Genomic DNA, 22,533 nt, shown 5'->3' with positions numbered 1-22,533 from the left:
CAACCATAAATCTTGTATCATTTTTTTAAAATTGCTATTTAGTTAAAAATCGTGTACCAAATATAAAAGATGTTTTAAAAAAATTGTGGGGATATCGACGCTAGATTTGGGTAGCCAAGGAATCAAAGAATCTTAAAAAAAAAAAAACATTTATATTTGACAGATAGTGTAAAAAATAATTTTGAAAAAAATCGTTTAGATCAGTCAAATATATTATGCACCAGAGTAGCTAATTAATAGCTCATTGATGGACATTTTTGATAGTTTTAACTGCGGGGGCATTTTTTATTTATTTTAAATATATTAAGAACTAGTAGAAATTCAAGTTTATTATATACCACAAATCATATATCTTAAGTTTGATCTTTCCACACACTAACCTTATTAAATGAGTCAAATTACAACAATGATTTTAAATGGCTAATTTTTTTCTTCATGAATAGCTTAATAATATATGTTAGGATATTACTTGAAACTTCATGACAAGCCTTATTAATTTCTAGTTTTTCTTATTTAAACAATTCTAAAAGACACAAATATGGAAAATAATGGAAATCACATGCCTTAATTGGAAGATATTTTATTTCATTCCTAATTTCTCTTATTACAAATTATTCTCTTTACAAATTTACATAAATATAAAAAACACTAAAATATTTACTGCTCTAATAATAAAATAAAAACACACCAAGTCAGTTATTTTTTTCATTTTTCTTTCCATGGTTTTTCTCTCTTGTTGTATTTATTTTTATGAGGGTATATTTTTAGTCCATGAGTTTTTAAATATATATGTTCACAAGGTCGTAAAAGTATTTTTCTATAATGAAAAAAAAAATATAAAGTTTCCTATTACATTATTAATTTCTTATTTCCTAGTTCCGCTATGTTTTGAAACCCACACATCACAAAATCTTTCATCTAATTCTAACTTTAATCTAATATGACAAAAAAAATTATTATAACGATAATCTAATATGATCTACTTTTAAATTTGTTATTTTTACAATTTAAAAAAGATAGTTGGTATTACTATCTAAAAACCCGAAAAATGGTGAAATGGCAGGCAACTTTTTAATCATTTACTAATTTTTGTGCTGTATATATAATTACTACCTGCCCTAAATTTCAACAAAAAATAATAAGACAAATATGGAAAATAGCATTTTTTTGGAAAAACTGTTGAACTATTTTATCTGTTTCAAAATAGCCTTTTAAAGGTTTCATAAGAAGAAACCTACTCTTACTTTCTATAATTTTCATAAATTGTGTTTGAGATTCAGATCTCTCAGAATATTGATTGAGAAACAACAAAACATTATTTTGTTCCAAATTCTGTATACAAAATGTTCCATAGAAATGAAAAATGGCGAAACCAAATATATTCTAAAAAACCTGAAAGGAAAAAACAACAATATTACTAAAAAAAAACCCCTCAAAATTTCAATCCCTAAAAAACATGCACTAACCAACATATATATATAATATATATATATATATTACATCCAAGATCAAGGTCTTTTTAAGACACTGAATGAAAACATTTTACAGCAGCAAATAAGAACACGCCACTTTTTTTATTAACTTTCTCCTCATCACAACACTTTGATCCTCAACTCACAAGTTTTAATGGCTTACCAATTTAAGAGAGTTGCCCTTGTCTTGGAGAGTATTAAGCAGGCTGTCAAAGCTCTTCTTGAAAGAATCCACTCCTTCAATTTCAAGCTGATTCCCAACTTCATTCCAGTCGATTCCCAGCTTCTCCAGTGCACTGTATATTCCTTCCGCCTCGGACACGTTTGAATCGATAGTCCTTGAAACGATTCCGTGGTCAACAAATGCCTCAAGAGCTTGGTCAGGCATGGTTGAAACCTGAGAGGGAAGTGCCACAATTCAGATAAGAAAAGAGAATGCGTGTTTAATCGAATTTGATAGCGTGCCATGTTAGTCACTTACAGTGTCAGGTCCAATGAGTGGGGCAACGTATAAAGTGTCGGGGTATGCTGGGTTCTTAACACTTGTAGATGCCCAGAGCAACCTTTGCTTTTTTGCACCCTTCTTCACTAGAGCCTCCCATCTTGGGCCTGAAAACTTCTTCTGGTAGAGCTGATAAGCAAGGGCAGCTTGAGCGACCGCAGCCTAAAATATTCAGCATTCCAAATATTGGTCAGCGAATCTTACCATAAGTTTGCATAAGTGAAAAGTTAAATTCTGGAAATAATGATGCAGTCACCTTTCCTCGCAGATCAAGGGCCTCTGGGGTTCCAATTTTCTCAAGCAATTTGTCGATAAGGGTGTCGACTCGACTTACAAAGAAGGAAGCAACACTTGTGACTCTAGAAAGGTCGCTGAGACCTGAAGCTTCAAGCCCATCCAAGTAAGCATCAATGACTGCCTCATATCGAGCAATGGAGAATATGAGCTGTGTAAAGAATCATGAAAATGAATGTTAGGCTACCAACCACTTTCCCAGATGTTGCAAAAAGACTAAAAACTAAGAACGTCAACCTTCTAAATACTCAAAAATACCTTTTTCCACTCCAAAATATTTGTTAACATTTAAAAAGTCAACCAAACAGAGTTTAGATTTCTAATTCTAGCGTCAATGGATATTGCAGCTGTGACAAGCGCATCCAAGTATGCAACAGTCAATCATAAAAAGAACCAAGGATGCATCTTGCGTAGAGAAAAAACTTACAGTCACATTGACACTTATGCCATTTGCAATTGTATCCCTAATTGATGGGATGCAAGCAGCAGTAGCAGGGATCTTGATGTACACATTGGGGCGGCTAACGACTTTGTGGAGCCACTTTGCAGCCTCAACGGTTCCTTCAGTATCATCAGCAAGCTTTGGAGACACTTCGACTGAAACATAGCCATCACCAGCATCTGTTTGATCATAGATAGGCTCAAAAAGTTTGCATGCATCTTGAATATCCTTCACCACGAGCTCCCAATATGCACTTTCAATATCTTTTCCCGATTGAACAAGTTCTCTGAAAATTCCATGAATGCGATCAACATCCATATAATGTAGAAGTGATCATAGTGTAATAAAGTACAAAAGGTTTGAAAAAAAAAACCTGAATTGGTCGTTGTAAGCATTTGAAGACGAAATTGCTTTCTGGAAAATCTGTTAGATTATAGAAGGCAAAAGTTACAAAAAAAAAAAAAAAAAGATTGTCAATGAAACCACAAGAAACCTGCATTGCTGATTTCAAAATTACTTGTTCGTATTCTTTCTTTTCATGAAAAGAGTAAGATCTTAACACTTACTGCTGGGTTGCTAGTTACACCTCTGACACCCTTAGAAATAAGAGGGAGCAGATCGGTGACAGGGCGGCAGAGATTATCATACCATGGGGACTGTCCTTCCTTTTCATAGAGATCATGAAGCACTGTTCTCTTCACTGGGATTCCATTTCCATCACCTTGGGAACACCTAACACTGCAATAACAACATATCCATAGTTTCACATAAGTAGCCCAACACAATCAGAGGATAAACAGATGTTAAACATAGACAAGCCTCCAAAGTTTGGAGTGCTAATCAATTCATTTCGAGCATTCAGACAGACCCCACTTGGAGGCACAGATTGTCCAACCAGCTAAGAACAATCGCACCATTGAAATTTATATACAATAATGCAAACGAAATAATCATTATAAATCAGAAAATTCTGTAGGTTTCTATTCAACTTCAAAGTCAAAACCCAATCTCTGTTGTCAGAGACTTGCGAGTTCTCGAATGAGTTCAATCCAGACGAAATATATGACTGCCTATATTTCTCAGATTATTATCATTTCCAGAACTGAACACACTGAAGCACAGTAAGAAATTAGCTAAAAAACCATGAGGTAACATCTATAGAGAGATTAAACAATCCTATTCTATGCTAGATCATCAACTTGAAAAGCAAACCCACAATTCAAGACGATGCATGATACACTAAGATCTAAGAATCATAAAAAGAAAGAAAGAAAGAAAAAAAAAGACAGATCCTTCTAATGCAGTTCTACACACCAGTCATTCAAACAGGAAGAAATGAACCATCCATAGCCGGGAAAAGAGAGATCACAAAATTGAAACAAGATAATAAAAAAAAAACCCATCGCCACATAAACAAAACGAAACACATAGAAACCGACAAAACATAAGCATCAAACAGATCTTCCCAGAAAAACAGAAAGAAGCCGAGAATGAAAAATCGCCAAACCACCGATCAAAATCACATAAAACCCAAGAAAAGAAAAGAAACGTACAACAAGGAGCCCTTCAAATCGGAGCCTCTCTGAACGGACAACCTAGAGGCGGAGAGCTTGGTGAAGAAGTCAGAAGAAGGGCGGAAGGCAAGGAAGGAGTTGGAGGAGAGGGAAGATCGAGGGTTGAAAGAGGAAGATAAAGTAGGAGAAGAGATGGGAGTGGAAAGCTTGGAAATGGAAGCCATGCGAGGAAGCGATCCAAGGAAGAGCCGCGAAGGCGAGGAAGAAGATGGTTGGTGAAATGGGAAGATGCTTTTGGTGGGTTTGTAGAAAGGAAGGAAGACTCTCGTTATAAACGATGAAAAGGGTACAGGGTTTTAAGCTCCCAACGACCTCCTCCTAACTCTAATATAAGTTAAAAATTCAAATACTCGTATTCATAATTCTATCTTCTTCTTTAAAGGTTTATTAGAACAATAAGTTGGAACACAAGATTCATGTAGAAGGGGAAATTCGAGTCATTCATACAATGTAATTAGTTGTTATTTGAATAGGTGAGAAAACAATGAAGGGATAGAGATTAAAAAAAGTGGAAAAAAGAGGATAGAATATGTACTTCAGAGATGAATTGAATTGGAAGAGTGGTTTGAGTTTGACCCAAACCAACTCTGCTCTTTTGAGATTTCTTTTGTGGCGGCTGGTTGGTGCCAACCAACCTCCGATTATAATAAAGAGTAAAGCTAGCTGTACGTATTTTTAGAGGCTGGAGATTTAATTCTGAATCGTACGATTGTTGTATTAAAAAGATTATCACAAAGAGAAAACAAAATTTAATTCATAAACTTCAATATTTGTCATCTCAAATTGGTTCTTTTTCTTAATTAATACACTATTGATTTAGAAACAAAATACATATTTAATGGTCATTGTGATGGTTTTAAGCCTTCTTGAGAGTACATCAACCAAATAATATTAGATTTTAGATACGATTGTTGTGGATTGAACACTAATAACATATATTTATTTCGGTTTAGAAGTTTGAATTTTTTTCTTCTATCTCTCATACTAAATCCCTGTTGAAACCTAGAAACGAATACAAAATATTTTTAAATATTTGTAAATTAAATAAGAGATAAAAAAGATTAATTATTTTCAACATAGTTGGATTATGATATTCAAGGATAGATCAACCAATTCCCAGTGGGGCAGGAAAGACAGTGCCTTTTTCCCTTTACCCACCACCTGATATTTTAACCCAAACTTGGATCATGTGAAAAATAAAAACAAAAAGAGAAAAGGTCACAAAAAAGTTTATTAAAAAATTATAAATATAACAAAATTAAATTAAATATACCGAAATTTTAAATCTAATAAACACTGATAGAAGTTTTACTCAGTTTTGTAAATATTTTCAAACACACGATAAAAATAGAGACTTTCCTTAATAAAGTTAAGTGTATATATATAAATAATAAATAAAAGCAAAGTTCAATATGGTAATGTCAACAATGACTAATAATGTTTATTTTTCCATCTTTTTGGTGACAGTGACCAAAAGTATCAAATATCCATTTCTAAAAATTCGAATTAACTCGAACGTAGGTTATTTTAGATTGAGATGTGTTTGTAGTGTGGATTATTTTAGTTTGAAAAAAATAGTAAATATTATAGAGAATAATAATAAATAATGAACGTAGATAGTAAAAACAGTAACAAATAATAAATTTTGTGGTAATTAAAGGTTTTTAAATAGTGTTTATCACGGACAATGGAGAATTTTGAAATAATATTTATTGTAGATAGAGGTGTAACAATTTAAAGATTTTGAAATTGTGTTTACGGTAGATAATTGAGGATCTTTAGAGTCTTGCATAACCATAGCCCAAAATATGCTCTTAAGGTTTTTTCTAAAAGGAAAATTAAGTCTATTTTATCTCAAATTTTTATAATATTTTGTTGGGCTTTTAATAAAAATAAAAGCTGAATTATTCTTGCCAAATTCTACAAATAAAGAAAAGCTCTTAAAAATGTTTTTTCAAGAGCTTTTAAAATAGCAAAACAAATTAAAATATTTACGAGTTATAGCAAAACTTTGGATTATATCAATGATATTATTTTATCACTATAGCATATCAATGACTAATCAGTGATAAAATTTGTTATATGTTGTAAATATTTTGTAAATAATTTATAAAATTTGTTATTTTTTAAAAAATTTCTTTTTTTTTTTAAGTTTAAAAGAAGTAGTTGAATAGGGAAACAAGAAACTTAGGGGTGGGTGAAATTAGTGCCTAATTGGTTTAATTTTGAAAAACAAAAACCTAAATAATTACCTAATGGAATCTTAGTTTAGAAGCTTTAGATTGTGATATAATTTCTTTACTTTTAATCTTGTAATATCTTATGCCTCAAACTTTAATGTAGCAATTTACCGGTTTATATATATTTAAAATTCAAAACAAACAATCATCATTCTAAAATACATAAGTCAAAGTGAGTTTAGCTTAATGTGGTAATAATTAACATAAACTTCAACTTAGAAGTTAGAGGCTCGATCTACCTTCATATATTTATTGTTGCACTAAAAAACTATTAATACGTTATCCTAATCTTGCTTCTATCAAAGTTTGAAAAAAATGTAAGAATATATATATATATATATATATATATATATATATATATATATATATATATATATATTTAATTTAGAATAAACCACCATAATAAATTTTGTTTTAGGAAAAAGGTGAGATTGGTGGGTCATCATTTAAAAGTGAAGCAATGGTATAGTCAATATGACCCCAGCCCTTGTTGTGTACGAAGGGATATATATTCCTTTGTGCCTCTCTCTCTCCCTCCCTCCTAAGTCCAAACCAAAGGTTGTATATGCATGTGCAGCCAAGCAAGTAGCCATCAATTAAAGGACCAAATCCACATGTCTTCTACTTCCCCATTCTTACTTCAGTTTGTATTGAAAATAACAAAACTGATCAAAATATTTACAAAATATAACATAATATCATATTCTATCAATGATAAACATTAATATTTATTAAATACACGGGTAGAAGTCTACCATGTCTATCATTGATGAAATCTAAAAGATTTCTATATTTTGTAAATATTTTGATTCATTACGCTATATTTGAAAATGTCCTAAGTTTTATTTTATTACTAAATGACAAATCTTAAAAATTATACCGGAAGTTTAAAGGGTGGCTAATTGCAACCATCGATTAATTTTAAGGGCATACTTGATTAAATTAAAAGTTTAGGGGTGTGATTCCGACTAACTCGATAGTAAAAGATCCTCGTGAACTTTTAAAAGATGTAAAAATTTAAGTGTTAAAATACCAATTATGTTTTTGTAAAACTCACAATAATTTTGTAAAGTTGGCTGATGATATAAGCAAAATGCCAAAAGTTCAAGAATCATTTTGGGCTTGGGAGGGTATTTCAAAAATTTGCGAACAGACCGCAGCAATTCACTTGTAGTTTGAAAAAGTTTTAGTTACTGATTCAGCCATTTTCTTTAGTAAGGGAATTCTTGCCTGCAGTTCATAAGACCTTGTTCTACTGGCCTTGGAGAACAATAAAATGAGTTGAATATTCATCAGGGATTGTTACACTTTCTTAATGTTCTTAATCAAATGGATCGCCTATACCATGGAACTAAGAGACACTTAAAACTATGTACCTGTAATCAATCAAAACTTTGAAGGATTCTTATATATTTTGTATGGATTACAAACAGCATCCAAATATTATGAAACATCTTATCTACCAAGGCTTCAGGTCCCCCACAGGTCCTGCAGTCCAATTCAAAATCCTCTCACCAGGCTTCAAGTAAACACCCTTATCGTGCGGCAATTTTCGAGCCAAGCCATTCAGAATCTGATGGAAAGCATCACCTGATTGAGCTGGTTGTGGGAACATCATTGCTCGTTTCATTGATGGATTTGCTAGCAGTCTTTGCTTCCTCAGTATCACGTCGGGTGGTATTGATGTCAGGATTGTGTCGAGGTTGGACACGTCTTTTTCGTCTACAAACACACCAATTTCTTCCCATGGAATAGCATCGGCAAAAGGCAACACAATGTCATCTGCTATGATAACTGGGATACAACCAAACACCACAGCTTCCACCAGCCTTGGACTCCATGGCGCCCACCCAAGAGGACATAAACAGAAAATTGCCCGCTGCATATCTTCATAATATGTCGTTGGATGGTCGGTAGAGATGTCAAAGAGAGGATTGTTTTTGAAGTTCTCCCACACAGCTGCTCTTGCACCTCTGTAGGTTCAATTAAATCGTCAAAACACAAAGTCGAACTTCTATGCCCTATTGGTGTTGTACTCAACCCTGTTCCATAATAGGAATGTAAAAAACTAATAATGGCATAACTGATACGCACCTTGCGTAATAACCACCTTCTGGGTCATTGTTAACATCATAAAACAATCCACGGAAATAGACGAAGATAGAACGAGGAGTTTCCGAAGGGATCAGGTGAGTTTTCATTTTCTGGGGAGGACAGTATGGAGGAATAGTGATGGAACCCTCATTCAAGCAAACATGGTTCCTTTGTCCAAAAGTTTGAACCAAAGTTGCACGTTGGAGCAAGGGAAGAATTCCACGGTCAATAGCCTTCTCCTCCTACACAATACAACAATCAAGATTCAAGAGCACAATGATATATATAACCATTTATACAAATTCTTAATGAACTTATTTTGTGGATTTGAAAATGAGCACAAACCCAACAAGTGATTACCAATACTAAATGAGGAAGAAATAGATTTCAAGATAGGATTTCATACTCCGATATCACATCGAATGATAACTAAAATTAAGAGGTTATAACGTATTTAAGTTTTCAATACACTTTGTAATACTCCTCTCTTGCAAGCTTGAAAATTGATATAAGATCCACGAGTGACCAACGACATTAATTAGAACGAAAATGTTATCATGGCAGTTCGACATATGACCACTTGCTCTCATACAATGTTCAATAACACCTAAGCCCAAACAACATATTTAACCAAGGATATCACTATATGTAATCTTGTATACATACTATAGCAGTGGGAAAGTATGTTAAGGTACCTGATAATGAAAGCAGGCACCAAAGTCATGAGGCACAACAAAGAAGTGATCGGCGCCCTCTGTTCTATTCCAATAAGGCCAATTGGAAGAGATAAGTTGAATGGCACTTCGCATCATTCGAGGGGATTTAAAGGGCAACGGTAAGCCATTGGGGGTGAGGTCACAGGTGACATAAATTGGAGTATAAAACCAATCGGCTTCGTCGGGATTGAGTGTTCTGACAGGACTGTTCAACAAGAACCTATGCATGTAAATCTCAGCAGCAAACATATGAGTGAGACATCTTGGATCCTTTTGAAGAGTCTTCTTATTGTATTTGCTTGGAAGATCATAAACATATACTTTCAATCTTCCAACTGGGTTATCTTCTAAGACATCACCAGCACTTCCTGAATCCATAAACAAACCACATTACCAAATATGCCAACGGTTGAGATCAAACTACAAATCACACTGAAATTCAGAGATTTTAGAGTTCAAAAAAACTTGCAGAATATGAACATGAAGTTCTCGCTATGCCAGCGAGAATCTATGTAATCACTGAACTAGAGCAGAATCTGACTCACAATAACTCAACTAGTTTTACAATTACAGAACATAATTGGGGAAACAAGAAATCTTGGAAAAATAGAAAATCCCAATACTGATCAGAAATGAGGATCAAGATAACAGTAGTAAAACCGAGCAGATCAATACAAAAACAATTTTGAAAGTTAAAAGCAAAAGCATAAAAGAACAATAATAAACCTGAAATTCTTTCAGTGGGAACAGCATTGGGAACAGCGGCAATCCTCGAAACCAAAAAAATGGCGAAAACCCACAACCAGAGCTTCATCATCTCCCACCTGAAGAACCCAAATCAGAGAGCTGGCGTTACAAAAAGAGCAAAAACCAAAATGGGTTGTGGGTTTTCCTTTGAAGAAGAGGAGAAAGAGCAGAGTGTATTTGAAGAACTAGGAAACCCAAATGGTTGGGATGTCGAAAGGGAGGTTGTTGGAAGGAGAAGGGTTTCTTAGAAAATAGATTTAGAGACGAAATGGGGAAATTAAAGAGTTTAAAGAGAAGGGGAGAGATAAAGAAATGGAATTGCTTGAAGAAACAGAGAAGGGATATGTTGATTTGGTAAAGAACAGTGAAATCACAGCAAGAATGGAGAACCTTCCATGGGAAAGAGATGAAAAAATTAGTAAAGTTGGAAGGGAGTAGGTTGATACAAAGTCCAAATCTCTGATAAGCCATGGAAGATGGCTTAAGAGAGAAACCCATTTTCCTGCTTTCAGAAAATGGTCTCTCAACCTTCGGCAGGTCCGCTTTCTGTATCAATTCCCTCCCCAATTAACATTTTTGTTCATCTTCTTCTTCCCCATCCATATGTGGTAGGTAAGTTGGAGTAGAAAATTCTAATGCCACAGAATCCAAGACTATATATACCCATCTTTTGATAACGAATTTATATTCCATGAAAATTGTGAAATGATTCTCTATTTTGAGTCGTGACATAGCTATAAAGTTGTCATACATCGCCCTATGTTATTGTTTTGGGACAAGTCCCTATGGTTGGATGAACTAAGATTATTTATCAGAATTTTATTAAAATAAATAAATTGCTTATAAGATTTTATCAAAACATATAAACAATTCACTTTTTCTTCAACCATACACTTCACATTAAAATAACAAAACAAAATATATGGCTTAATCAACCATAAACTCCTCAAAACATGAATGTCAATAGCTTTCTCCTCATTCATCTTTCTATAGAATGGACAATAAGCTATCTCATCATACCCAACAGGCAAGAACACTCACTTGTCTATTTTAAAATTTTATAACTAACATTAATTATCATAAATAAAATATTTGACAAAATATTTACGCTTCATACAAAAAAAAAACTATACATTTGACTAGAGCAGAAAACCAAAACTTCTTCAAAATTTTATTTTATTTTTCCAGATCTTAGTTCTTTTGTTCTCTTTCACTTTTCATTTCTTTAAATTTAATTTAGTTAATGTCTTAAAAGAAAGTAATCAACTTAGTATGGATTTTAGATACATCGAATGGATGTCAAAACAATCTTTTTAATAGTAAGTTAGATGAAGAGACCTACGTACAACAACGTGAAAGATTTATTTTTTTTCGGTCACGAAACAAAAGTTTGCAAATTAATAAAACAAACACCAAAACAAGAGCATGAAAAATTCGACAAGGCAAATGTGAGTTTAAAATTAATGAATGTGACAAATGTGTATATGTCAAAAGTAATGAGAATAATGATGACAATGATGTGGTTGTATGTCGATAATATGCTAAGTATAGGTCAACATCTCAACATTATTGCAGCTGCAGCTACTATACTACACAAATGTTGACCAATAAAATAAATTATTTGTGATGAAAGACTTGGGTATTGCATATATTGGAGGTATTAAAATGGACTGAAGCTAACGTAGATTTTGATTCACGTGAATAAACTTTTCTTTTCCTATTTTTGGTAGCTAGCATTCACGTTAAAATGAAATTTTTACAAACCCCTCTTCTCCGATTATAGAAAATGTCTCTTAGAAAAACGGAAAAAAAAAAAACCAAAATCATATATATAAAAGAAAAGGTTTGTGACGTGGCAGAATAAGAATGGTCCAACTATATGCTGGAGACAAGTCTGCAGGTAAGTTTTAGTCAATTTAAATGATATATATTTCATTATTTATTTATCATTACATATAATATATATTGTTAATTGGAATTAATTTGCTGTGTATATATATATACAAACAAAACAAATACATTGCTAGACGTAAGTGAAATGAAAATGGTTTGTTTTAGGGTTTAGGGTTGTTTTCAAAAGAAAATGGTTTGTTTTAGGGTTTAGGATTGTTTTCAAAAGAATATGGTTTGTTTTAATGTCGGGTGATGTGGGATTTTGAGTAGTAGAAGTGATAGAAAAAGTCTGTCTTGATCGACTTTTTATTAAGAATCTATTTGAAATATATTCCTTTTGGAAATGTGGTTTTCTTCCAGTTCCAGCCGCTTCCCTTGACTTTCCAGTTTGCCCCTTTCTTTTCTCTATTCAGATTTCTCTCCCATCTATCTTCATTCATCTTTCTATAACAAGGAGAATGGAGATCCACTTCATCTACACACCTTGCACCATGTTGGTGATATATAATTAAATTTGCCTTCAACTACTAGCTTAAGCTTTTGGATGAATTGGTGGTTCAAGCCTTGTATTGTTGTTTCCTCTCCAATTAAAATCAATTTATACCTCTTAAATATTTAAAGCCCACAAGTGAGATGAGTGTTGGTGATATGTAATTAAACAGAAGGACATGAAAAGTAAGTATTGTATTTGTAGATTTTAATTATACCACTTAACCTTGGCCCTATTATAAATGAACAATACCTGTGAACCATGTTGCATAATTTTCAGTGAATGCATGGGAGATCCTTTGAAAAGATACAGAGGAGTTCGGAAGCGGGGGTGGGGTAAATGTACATCTGCCATTTACTACCCCAAGCAGGGGAAGCAGAAGCAACTCTGGATTGGAAGTTTCGACACGCCAGAGATGGCGGCTACGGCATACGATGCTGTCGCCAACTTCTTCCATGGCCCCAAAGCACGTTTAAACTTTCCCGAACTGCGCCACACTCTCCCCAAATTCCCACCTGATGCAACTGTCCGTAAAATTCGAGCGCTGGCTCGAGGTGCCGCTGAAGGCAGCCATGGAGGTGGAGGTGGAAGTTCTATTTCCGGCGTCACGGAACCAATCCAATCCCTCGAGGAATGGCAAATCCAATCCCTCGAGAAAATGCCAATTTATTCTCCATTATTACACCAAACAATGATGGAGGATGATACTTCGGGTTTTGATCTTTACGGCGGTGACACATACGATACTTCGATAGATCTTTGGAACGACCAAATGCACTGAATTATCTCTCACGGCCTCACAGGGGAGGCAGAGGGCAGAGGTAGGGGCTTAGTTTTTATCTCTATATATATTTTGAGATTAAGGGTGTGTTTAGAATTGTTTACAAATGAAAAAGTTTATAAACCTTTCAAAAGTTAGTTCAAATATACCATTAATCTTAAACAACAATATACAATGTATATGGAAAACAAAGAGTTTTCTCATAGATAAATTTCTGCTGTTATTAGTATATGGTTTGAGTACTGTTATTGTTGAGAATGATATATTATTGGAAGCGTGTGATGCACACGCCAACAAATAGAAGATGTATTGTTGTAAGCGTGTGATGAACACGCCTCTAGATAATCACCAAATAAAATATCTTGAAAGGAAATAAAATAAATTTTATTAGAAAACTTCAACTTTTTTTTATGTGTATTCTACTTATAATTTAGATTACAACCTTTCAATCATATTTATAACTCATACCGCAAATTAAACGCAACTTAAAATCTATACTTAATTAATATGAAACTCTTACTAAATTAATTCTAACATTTCAACCCCACCCTCTAACTTCTTCTAGCTCCCATAAATCAATTCACATCAATCATATTTATCTAAAACAGGTTTAATTTTCAAACATATATGGCTTCCCTGTTGTATTAGGGTTTATCACTTTGGAGCTGAGTATGTGCAGAAAATTAAAGGCTGTGTAATAATGCAGTATATTTTCATTTTCTGGGTGATAATTCCTATGTTTAATCTTCCTTCCCTATTAATTGATCCTTCTCTCTGTCTCTTTTGGTAATTTTACGTGTAGACTTAGTTGAGTTTTAGGAAAGGAGGACAGATCTTGAATAATTCTTTAACCATGCATGAATTTAATACTTCATATCATGGTTGGGTTGGGGATCTAACTTTATATCACAAGAGAGGATTTCAGATCAAGTTGAAGAAGAAGGGTCCAACAGAGGTACAAAAAGTATATGGGATTGGAGGAAATCGGACACAAAAAAGCATATAATGTCAAAAGATCAGAGGATTGTTTTTTTCTGTAACAAGAAACTGCCTGAGAGTTTTCAACTAAAGGTTAATAAACAAAAATGGTTATGGGGATAAACACACGTTGATGTACTTATTTTTTAACATCTTTCATCTCAAATGATTGTTTTTAAAATTTTCAATACAAATTAACTAATCTATAATTATATCTATAGTATGTATAATAGATTTTTAACCATTTATTTGTAGACATAGATTTTTTTTTAATATTAAATCCCGTACACAAAATAAAATGTATTGGTTTTTTTGGTTGTGTAAAATATGTTTATAAAATTTATACCGTAAATTCAATTCACAAAAAATTGTATTTAATTTTTCATTGGCTTTCAATTTGTAGTTCATTTTGATTTCATTTCTAGTGTAACTCCAACCCACAACAAATATATATTAATTTTTAAATTGATTTTGTAAAAAAGAAAATTAAACCGTACACACAATACACGATACAAACAAATTGTATTATTTAATTTTCTATATCATAGTATCGTAGTATCGTTCCGAAGATCTACCGTACCGTAGTATCGCATGTTTCGTTGCCATAAAGATCGCTGTAAAGATCAAAACTTAATGTATCATCCATCATTGGTCGGTGTAATGGAGAATATAGAACTTCCACCTCCACCTCCACCTCCATGGCTGCCTGCAGCGGCATCGCGAGCCAACCGTAAAGATTATACATATATAAAAAGAAAGAAAAAAAATGAAATCAAAAGAAAAATTATGAACGACTGTTAAAAATGAAAAATAGATAATTTAACTTCGTATTATTGCAAAACAAAAAGTGAAACATTTGTTGTTACCACGTTAAAAACTTTTTACTTAACTAGAATTTCTCTATTTAATTATCTTTTTAAAATTTACTGCTAAATCTTTTTAGACGAAATAAAAATAAATTTTCATATTAAGTTATTTAATTATTTATACAAATAAGAGTTGAGAATATATTACTTGGAAACATATCAAATTATTTTACAACGATTACCCATTAGTAGTGAGTGAGAATGACATTCTTCCTCCTATTTCATGGGTGGGATAAAATAGAAGATTTTGGAGTTAAAATCTTGAAATCAAAATAATTTAAATATAAATAATACACATAAATATATAATTAATCAAATAACCCCTCGTCCCTCTTACTCTTTCTTCTCAATCCCTCTTCAACTCTTAATAACTCAATCCATCAATTTATTATTTCATATATTTTTAGTTTTTTTTTAACTAATTTAATAATCTTAAAAAAATATTATTTTTTAAATTTATTTTATTTATAAAAATAATTTTAATTAAATATTAATTGGAATTAGTGTATTCTCTCTTTCTAACTTTTCTTTGATTGTATTAAAGAATCAAACAATAAATTTTAACAAAAACAATTTTTTTAGAAAAGCTACGGTGAATGAAAAAATTGTCAATTGTAGACGTCTTAAGGGAACGGTGGAAAAAGATGGTGCAAGTTGGGGGCGATATAAAAAGTTCAACGTGATGCAAATAACCGCCTCAACTCTTAATAATTTCTATCCATTCAATCCTCCCTAATTTTATTATTTCATTTATTTACGAAAGCTGAAAAGAAAATGGTTATGAATAGAAGAACTATTTACAATTAATAAAAAAAAAATATTGTAAATTCACCCACCTTACATACACATGAATCTATATAATCAAATAATAATATTACATACAAATTATTAATATATAATAGTATAATTAACCATTGACATGCATATATAAGACTGATCCCAACAATAGTAATACTAATGATAACAAGATTTACAAAAATCTATGTTTTTTAAGGGAATGAAAAATGGGTGTGGATGTGGGATTTTGAGTAGTAAAAGTGAAAAATAAGAGCACGTGATAGAAAATGTTGAACGATAATAAGAAAACGGTGGGTGGATATTATATATGAGCTATCTGATATGCATGCATGGGCCCAAAAGACCCACTTGTTGTACTACCTTTGGCCACTCAGCATTAGGAGAAGACCGATGATTCAAGGAATTGTATCTTTAGATTTTCATACCACTTATCACCGTAATTAAGGTTATTTAGCAATAATCTATCATCGTAATTAAGGTCATTTAACAATAATCTAGGAATACATTATTGTAATTAGAATATTTTTGATCATTTTCTTATAGGTTGTCCAATTAAGTGTATATGTACCATTGTATTCTTTATTTTATACAAGAAATCAAGAATATCTAGAATATTCCCCGTAATATTCATCACCACTTAACCAAGTTTATGTAGATCAATCCAGCGTCGTTGAGTGGCCATCGGCAAGCCAAATCCAATCCCTCACGGAAATGCCAATTTATTCTCCATCACACCAAACACTAATGGAGGATACTTGGGGGTTCTGATCTTTAATTAGGTGGTGACATTTGAGATTAAGGACGTGTTTAGAATTGTTTATAAATGAAAAAAGTTTAATTTCGCTGTTGATGGGAAGGATATATGACTTCCCTGTTGTATTAGGGTTTATCACTTTGGTGCTGAGTAAGCAGAAAATTAGAGGCTGTGTAATAGTTTTTTCTTTTTTAGGTGATAATTCGTAGGTTTAAATCTTCCTTTCCCTTTTCCTTCTCTCTGTCTTTGTTGGTAATTGTATGTGTACTAGTTGAGTCTTAGAAAAGGAGGGCAGATCTATTGAATAATTCTTGAACCAGGCATGAATTTGAATTTATCTTATAGGAGAAGAGTGTGAGCTAGTTCTCTTGGTTTTTCCAATGTAAAGTTTTTAACAGTAGCTCAACCAGACAATTACAGAGAGTAATGATTGCAAATTCAGGAAATTAAATGAGTCTAAATTGGGAGCCTGCAGTTCCTTTGATGAAGAAACACAAAACAACTAAGGGATGATATCAGAAGCATGAATTTAGGGTTTAGGGATAGCATTAATAGGTATGAAGCATGTGGTCATACTGTGATCCAAATTTACCCAATTAGAATTTGGACCAAACATATCTGGCAACAATAACACTAATTGTGCTATGAAATTAATCTACTGTCAAAATCTTTCATAAAAGAAAATGGAGTACTGAATGCATAATCGTGAATTTAATTTAGTATCAAAATAATGTAACTTTAAGAAAACTTCCTATATACAAGATAAATGTTCAAAGCACATTACAAATCAATTAAACACATTCAAGATTAACAAAACAATGTTACAAAGTCCAGACAAATAATCCTTGATAATTAACTACCATAAGCTTGTGAAATCCTAGCTTTGGCCCCTCTCCCTTTTCCTTTCTCTTGGTCCCTAACTACTACAAAAATAGTAGCATTACTTTGATGCTTTTCTTCGGTTAACAAGTGTCGAGATGAAATTTACTTGTTCTAAAGTACACTTTATAAACATCAAGTATAAGAGATCAATTGACATGTTTTACATATCAAGAATAAACTCTTGACGTGTATTGTTCGCTGAGAATATTTAACTTTGACACTTATCATGTGTCAAATATATGGAAGCTTTTCTTTGACGATAAAAATTGATAATTGAGTTAATTTTTTAACGTTTTGTATGTCAATGTTTTTTTTCAAATGAAAAATTGTACGATTTGAAATACTACAAGAATATGAAACACAACACATAAGCGTTTGAGATCACACAAAGGAATCAATCCAAACTTTCCATAAAAAAAACTAATCTTTAACAAATTTCATATATTATTGAACCACATGTATAGTTGTTCATTAAGCCCAAAAATCTACTGTATAAAAAAATTGTTCTGGCTTGCTCAATGTCTAATAGGAACAAAATATATTTCTATAGCTGAAAAGTCTCCCATCATAATTAGATTGCTCCTCTCCCCACCAATAAAAGTTTAATTAAGAATCTTGAGAGTGGAGTTTACACAACAGTGCTGCTATGATCAAATCATTTTCTGCCTATCACTCAAACAAGGAAAAGTACTATCAAGTAATACCCATAACCAAGGGCAAGGATAAAAAGTATCCAAGCAATATCCTTTTCTTATATATGTTTAATTTAAATTATGTTTTCTTTTTCTATATCGATATATGTGTGAATCTTAAGTTAAAACTTTTTGTCTTCATCGTTGCTTCTTCTTTTGTTTGCTCTTTACTTTTTAACACAGTCAGCTCAGCCAATGTACTTAGAAGTTAGAGACATGTGCATGTGTGCCCCTCAAATGATTTTTTCTCACCCTTTGATTATAGTTTTGTTTAGTTTTGCTAATTTAGGTGGCAATTTTGTTGTTTACATATATTCAACATGGTGAAAGTTACATTTAATTTTTCATCTTTTCTTATTTAATATGAGACCATAATTTTTACATGTAAGTTATATTATTTAATAATCTTGTATGTGTTGTGGATAGAGATTCATGTTCAACTTTGCTCACGGGAATAAGGATAAGGAATGCATTCCTCGACTCCAACTTTGTTCTTGATCATCGCTATTGTTTAATTATTTAGTATATTTACGTAAGATTATGTTATTATTAATTATCATATAAATAATATATTTAAATTTAAATTTGGATTGTTTATAAGTCAAGATAGAGTATGTTTGTATTCAATATTTAAATTTAAATTATATATGAGAATAATTTTATTTATGTTTATTTCTTACTGCTAAAGAATTTAGTTTCTTATCCCAAAATTTAACTAATTTATCTTTAAATTCAAATTGTGGTAAAAAAAAAAAACTAATTTAAATAAAAATTCAAAAAGAAAATCTACAAAATAATATAAAATACTGAAAATTAGGTACAAAATGAAATGAGATGAAATGATCAAATATTCGCAACAACTAAATTTCCTTGTTATGTTGGTGGAGTTGAGTTGTTATATAATTATTCACCGACTAATGTAAAATTGATCTTATAGTGACAAATCTGACAATCACTTGTTGGACATTTGTATCTCAAACTCTCACCTTACAAACTAGAATAAAAAAGATTAACAATTATAAATTAGCAAATAATAAATAAAAGTGAGAGAACGAGGTTGGAAGATATTTTAGTTCGCCCCAAAATCAAAACTAGCTAGGTTCAATCTTATATGTAACTACAAGGTTAGCTATGGTTTTATGGAGATTACGTCTTCTTTCAATCAAATAAAAACTCGAAAACACAACACAACAATTAAGCGGTAAAATTCTCCCAATATTTACAGTCACACACACAAACAAATTGTGTAAGTTTTACTTAAACAAAAAAAAAAACTTACTCACAGTAATAAGTTTAAAAATAGAGTAATATAAATATAATAGGTAATTTTATGATTAATAACTAAGTAGAATGTTTTTATGCGATTTATATATTTATGAAACCATGAAGGTATGTCGTGTGATATGTTATGAAATTATGAATGTTTGTTATGTACATGTTTTCTTAGGGTTCTCGTGCATGGAAATCAATGTATTAGATCGGTTTACATTATTATGATATTATATGAGATCATTGGATATGTGAATATATATTATATAAGACTCTAAATACATATACCCTAGCTTCTTACCATCGAAGTGGTGCATGCATGTCCAAATAGCTCTATATATATGAAAGAGAGATGTGTATGCCTTAGATTCGGTGATACATATCTAGAGGAGATTGAAGTGTACGAAAATGGTACACATGCCCAGTAGGACGTACGTTGTGTGTATGCTAAAAGTCTTGTATACGTAATTATGTGTATAAAAGTGGTGCACACATCCAAATATTTTTAGAAAATTACACTCCAAATAACTTTTAAAACATATTTAAACCCTTATTATTAAAATAAATAAATAAACAGAATATTTAGGGTTATGATCAATACCTAAGAAGGAGCCAATGCGATATAATTAGTGAGGAGTTGGCAATCGACCTTATTGAGATTGCGCAGGTCGAAAGTTTGGTGATCATCATCACAATTATTAATATCATCATTATTATTACTTAATATCTCTGGTTTTCTCTCTAACTCTTTTTAATCATATATTGGATCAGACCATTTCGCTTTTTTTTTTTTAGAATTGCACTTTAACAGACAAATTTATGACAATTTTATAGGCTGTGGGGTAGTTTAGAACATATGGGTGGACTTATATTCATTATTCCATCTAAATCTAATCGTTCGTACATCTATATTTTAAAACTTTTCAAAACAAATTTAAAGGTGTTATTAAAAATTCTATAAAATTTAAGTATTATAAAACAAAGTAACAGATGGAAGTACATTAATTTTCTATAATGTAGCCAACATAGATTATAAACTTTAGAAGTACATCAACTACATAAGTTTTAAAATTGGATGAATAATCTCACACTTTCATTTTCACAAAAATATACTGAAAGATTTGGACAGGCCTAGGGAGTTTCTTCTCAAACAATAATAAATATATATCAGTTTTATCATAAATGTACAACATGGAAATGTATTTGTGGAATTAAAATATGTGATGGAGGTGTGACGAAGGTTGTGAACAAGTGGAATGGACATGTGCCACGAAGAGAAGATTTTAAGAGGCTTGGGATCGCCTCCAATGTACATGTGCCCACACTCCCCACCAAAATTGGAAAGATCAAACTCTCTCCCTGTGTTATTTTAAAATTAATAGCCACAACTAACCACTTTACCAACATCAGAACAAACCCAATTAATTTTGATATACAATATACAATGTAATATAGTTTAACATATCTACATATACTTATATATATATATATGTACAATGTCTTACAAGATTACATTGTATAATAATTTACTCGTAAAGTTACAGACAAATCTATAATGATGGTGTTTATCTCTCATTAATCTTGTACCATCTTCAATATATGAAATCATTTTGGAGAATTGGAGTTTAATAAAACTTACTAAAAATCAAACGAGTGTTACAAAGTGCCAACAATTGAAGATGGAATGAAAAAAGTTAGAACAATGGTTCAACGTTAAAAAAATGTTTCGAAAAAATGTACTCAAAATGTTCGATCTAAACTACGTTACATTGGAGTTTAGCTAACATGATTGAGCACGTACCAGTGAAGCATTGTAGAAATGGGTGCTTTTATAACGTTTGAAAAATGTTTACGTCGATATTAAATATGGTTTTTCTAACTCAACTGCATGCCTTACGTGTCATTGATTATATGATGTCCTAAGGCTAAAAGTCGAACTTTACCTAAAAAAAATCAATTTCTTCTAAACGAAGAAAATAATGCATTATTTCCTAAATAAATATTCATAACAAAGAAAAAAAGATTATTGTGTTATTATTATTATTATTATTTCATGGTTTGAAAACCAATTTCTTGTTGGTGAAAAAAGAAAAAGAAAAAAAGACTATCGGTTGTAATTAATTTCAACTTGAGATAATTAATTTCAGTTTATATATTTTGTTTCCATATGCTTTAAATTTGTACGATCATTATTATATTTTTAGATTTTTTTTCTTCTAAAGTTATAACTTAGCTTTAAAAGTTTCAACTTCCATCCCTCCTATTAAATACTTCTATTTAATAAATAGTTTAAAAATATTTAATGATATTAAATGTGAGAAAAATTGAGTGTTGCATGCACCTAACAATTTAATTTCTACATACCTACATGGACTATTTTCGAAATAATTAAAATTACTTCCCTCCAAAATAGTTTGTATTTTTATATAAAAATTAGGGTGAAAACGAGTTCTCGTTTAAGAAAACACATACTTAATTCTTGTTGTATTGTTTGTTTTACTAGAAGTTAATAACAGAAAGAACAATTACGAAAGTACATAAAAAACACCGTGAACCTTTGTAACCCAGTTCGATGACACTGCATCTATATTTGGAGTTTTCGACACATGATAAGATATTATATTGCTTGTGCAATTATAGATCATTGTAATGTTATGATTGAGGGTACAACAACATGAACAATGGACTGACTCAATAAGTAGAACTAAGGACAGCTCCCTTTTGTCAATATTCAAGTATAAACTTAATTTCAAACATCCTTGAGAGCTGCGTGATTATCACGTATGTTCGGTATGCTATATCGTCGTCCAATAGTTCCTCAAGATACATTCCAAACACTTACCACGTCTAAAAATATATCCATCATAATGCAGAGAAAAAATTGAAGATTATTATTTTTTTCAACACAATACAAACTTTCAAGTGAAATCACCGAGAAAAAGAAAAATATCCGACCACCTCAACCTTCGTATTTAACAGAAATAATTAATAATTTTAATAAAGGTAATGAGACCATAATAAGAGAGACACCTATGAATTCATATCCCAA

General features: G+C 31.6%; 3 protein-coding genes across 3 annotated transcripts; 1 reads left to right on the top strand and 2 right to left on the bottom strand.

Annotated features, from left to right (window-relative positions):
- Positions 1-1,399: 1,399 nt before the first annotated feature.
- On the bottom strand, positions 1,400-4,614 carry LOC101205302 (transaldolase). Its single transcript, XM_004152113.3, has 7 exons — positions 4,264-4,614; positions 3,277-3,448; positions 3,084-3,133; positions 2,696-2,996; positions 2,231-2,419; positions 1,954-2,136; positions 1,400-1,869 (listed from the first exon to the last, which is right to left on the bottom strand). The coding sequence occupies exons 1-7, from the start codon at positions 4,446-4,448 to the stop codon at positions 1,624-1,626; spliced, it is 1,326 nt and encodes a 441-aa protein (XP_004152161.1). The 5' UTR covers positions 4,449-4,614; the 3' UTR covers positions 1,400-1,623.
- Positions 4,615-7,764: 3,150 nt separating this feature from the next.
- Positions 7,765-10,728, bottom strand: LOC101204172 (probable beta-1,4-xylosyltransferase IRX10). The gene is made up of 4 exons (XM_011654706.2): positions 10,061-10,728; positions 9,314-9,702; positions 8,619-8,860; positions 7,765-8,497 (listed from the first exon to the last, which is right to left on the bottom strand). Exons 1-4 carry the CDS (start codon positions 10,149-10,151, stop codon positions 7,984-7,986), a joined length of 1,236 nt encoding a protein of 411 aa, XP_011653008.1. The 5' UTR covers positions 10,152-10,728; the 3' UTR covers positions 7,765-7,983.
- A 2,022-nt stretch (positions 10,729-12,750) lies between these two features.
- LOC101204414 (ethylene-responsive transcription factor ERF021) lies at positions 12,751-13,245 on the top strand. The gene has a single exon (XM_004152275.1). The coding sequence runs from the start codon at positions 12,751-12,753 to the stop codon at positions 13,243-13,245; it is 495 nt and encodes a 164-aa protein (XP_004152323.1).
- Positions 13,246-22,533: the final 9,288 nt, after the last annotated feature.

The sequence above is a fragment of the Cucumis sativus genome, chromosome 4, assembly GCF_000004075.3.
Source record: "Cucumis sativus cultivar 9930 chromosome 4, Cucumber_9930_V3, whole genome shotgun sequence".
Classification (NCBI taxonomy): domain Eukaryota; kingdom Viridiplantae; phylum Streptophyta; class Magnoliopsida; order Cucurbitales; family Cucurbitaceae; genus Cucumis; species Cucumis sativus.
This window is presented reverse-complemented; position numbering and strand designations above follow the sequence as displayed.

Bases quoted from the DNA above. Each gene is read 5' to 3' on its own strand.
- LOC101205302 (XM_004152113.3), bottom strand. From the start codon at position 4,448: ATGGCTTCCATTTCCAAGCTTTCCACTCCCATCTCTTCTCCTACTTTA. The intron at 2,997-3,083 runs GTTTTTTTTTTC...TGGAATTTTCAG, and splicing joins GCTTACAACGACCAATTCAG to AGAACTTGTTCAATCGGGAA. The intron at 1,870-1,953 runs GTAAGTGACTAA...CTTCCCTCTCAG, and splicing joins CACTCATTGGACCTGACACT to GTTTCAACCATGCCTGACCA.
- LOC101204172 (XM_011654706.2), bottom strand. From the start codon at position 10,151: ATGATGAAGCTCTGGTTGTGGGTTTTCGCCATTTTTTTGGTTTCGAGG. The intron at 8,861-9,313 runs GTACCTTAACAT...TGTATTGTGTAG, and splicing joins GTGCCTGCTTTCATTATCAG to GAGGAGAAGGCTATTGACCG. The intron at 8,498-8,618 runs GTGCGTATCAGT...TTGAACCTACAG, and splicing joins GAAGGTGGTTATTACGCAAG to AGGTGCAAGAGCAGCTGTGT.
- LOC101204414 (XM_004152275.1), top strand. From the start codon at position 12,751: ATGGGAGATCCTTTGAAAAGATACAGAGGAGTTCGGAAGCGGGGGTGG.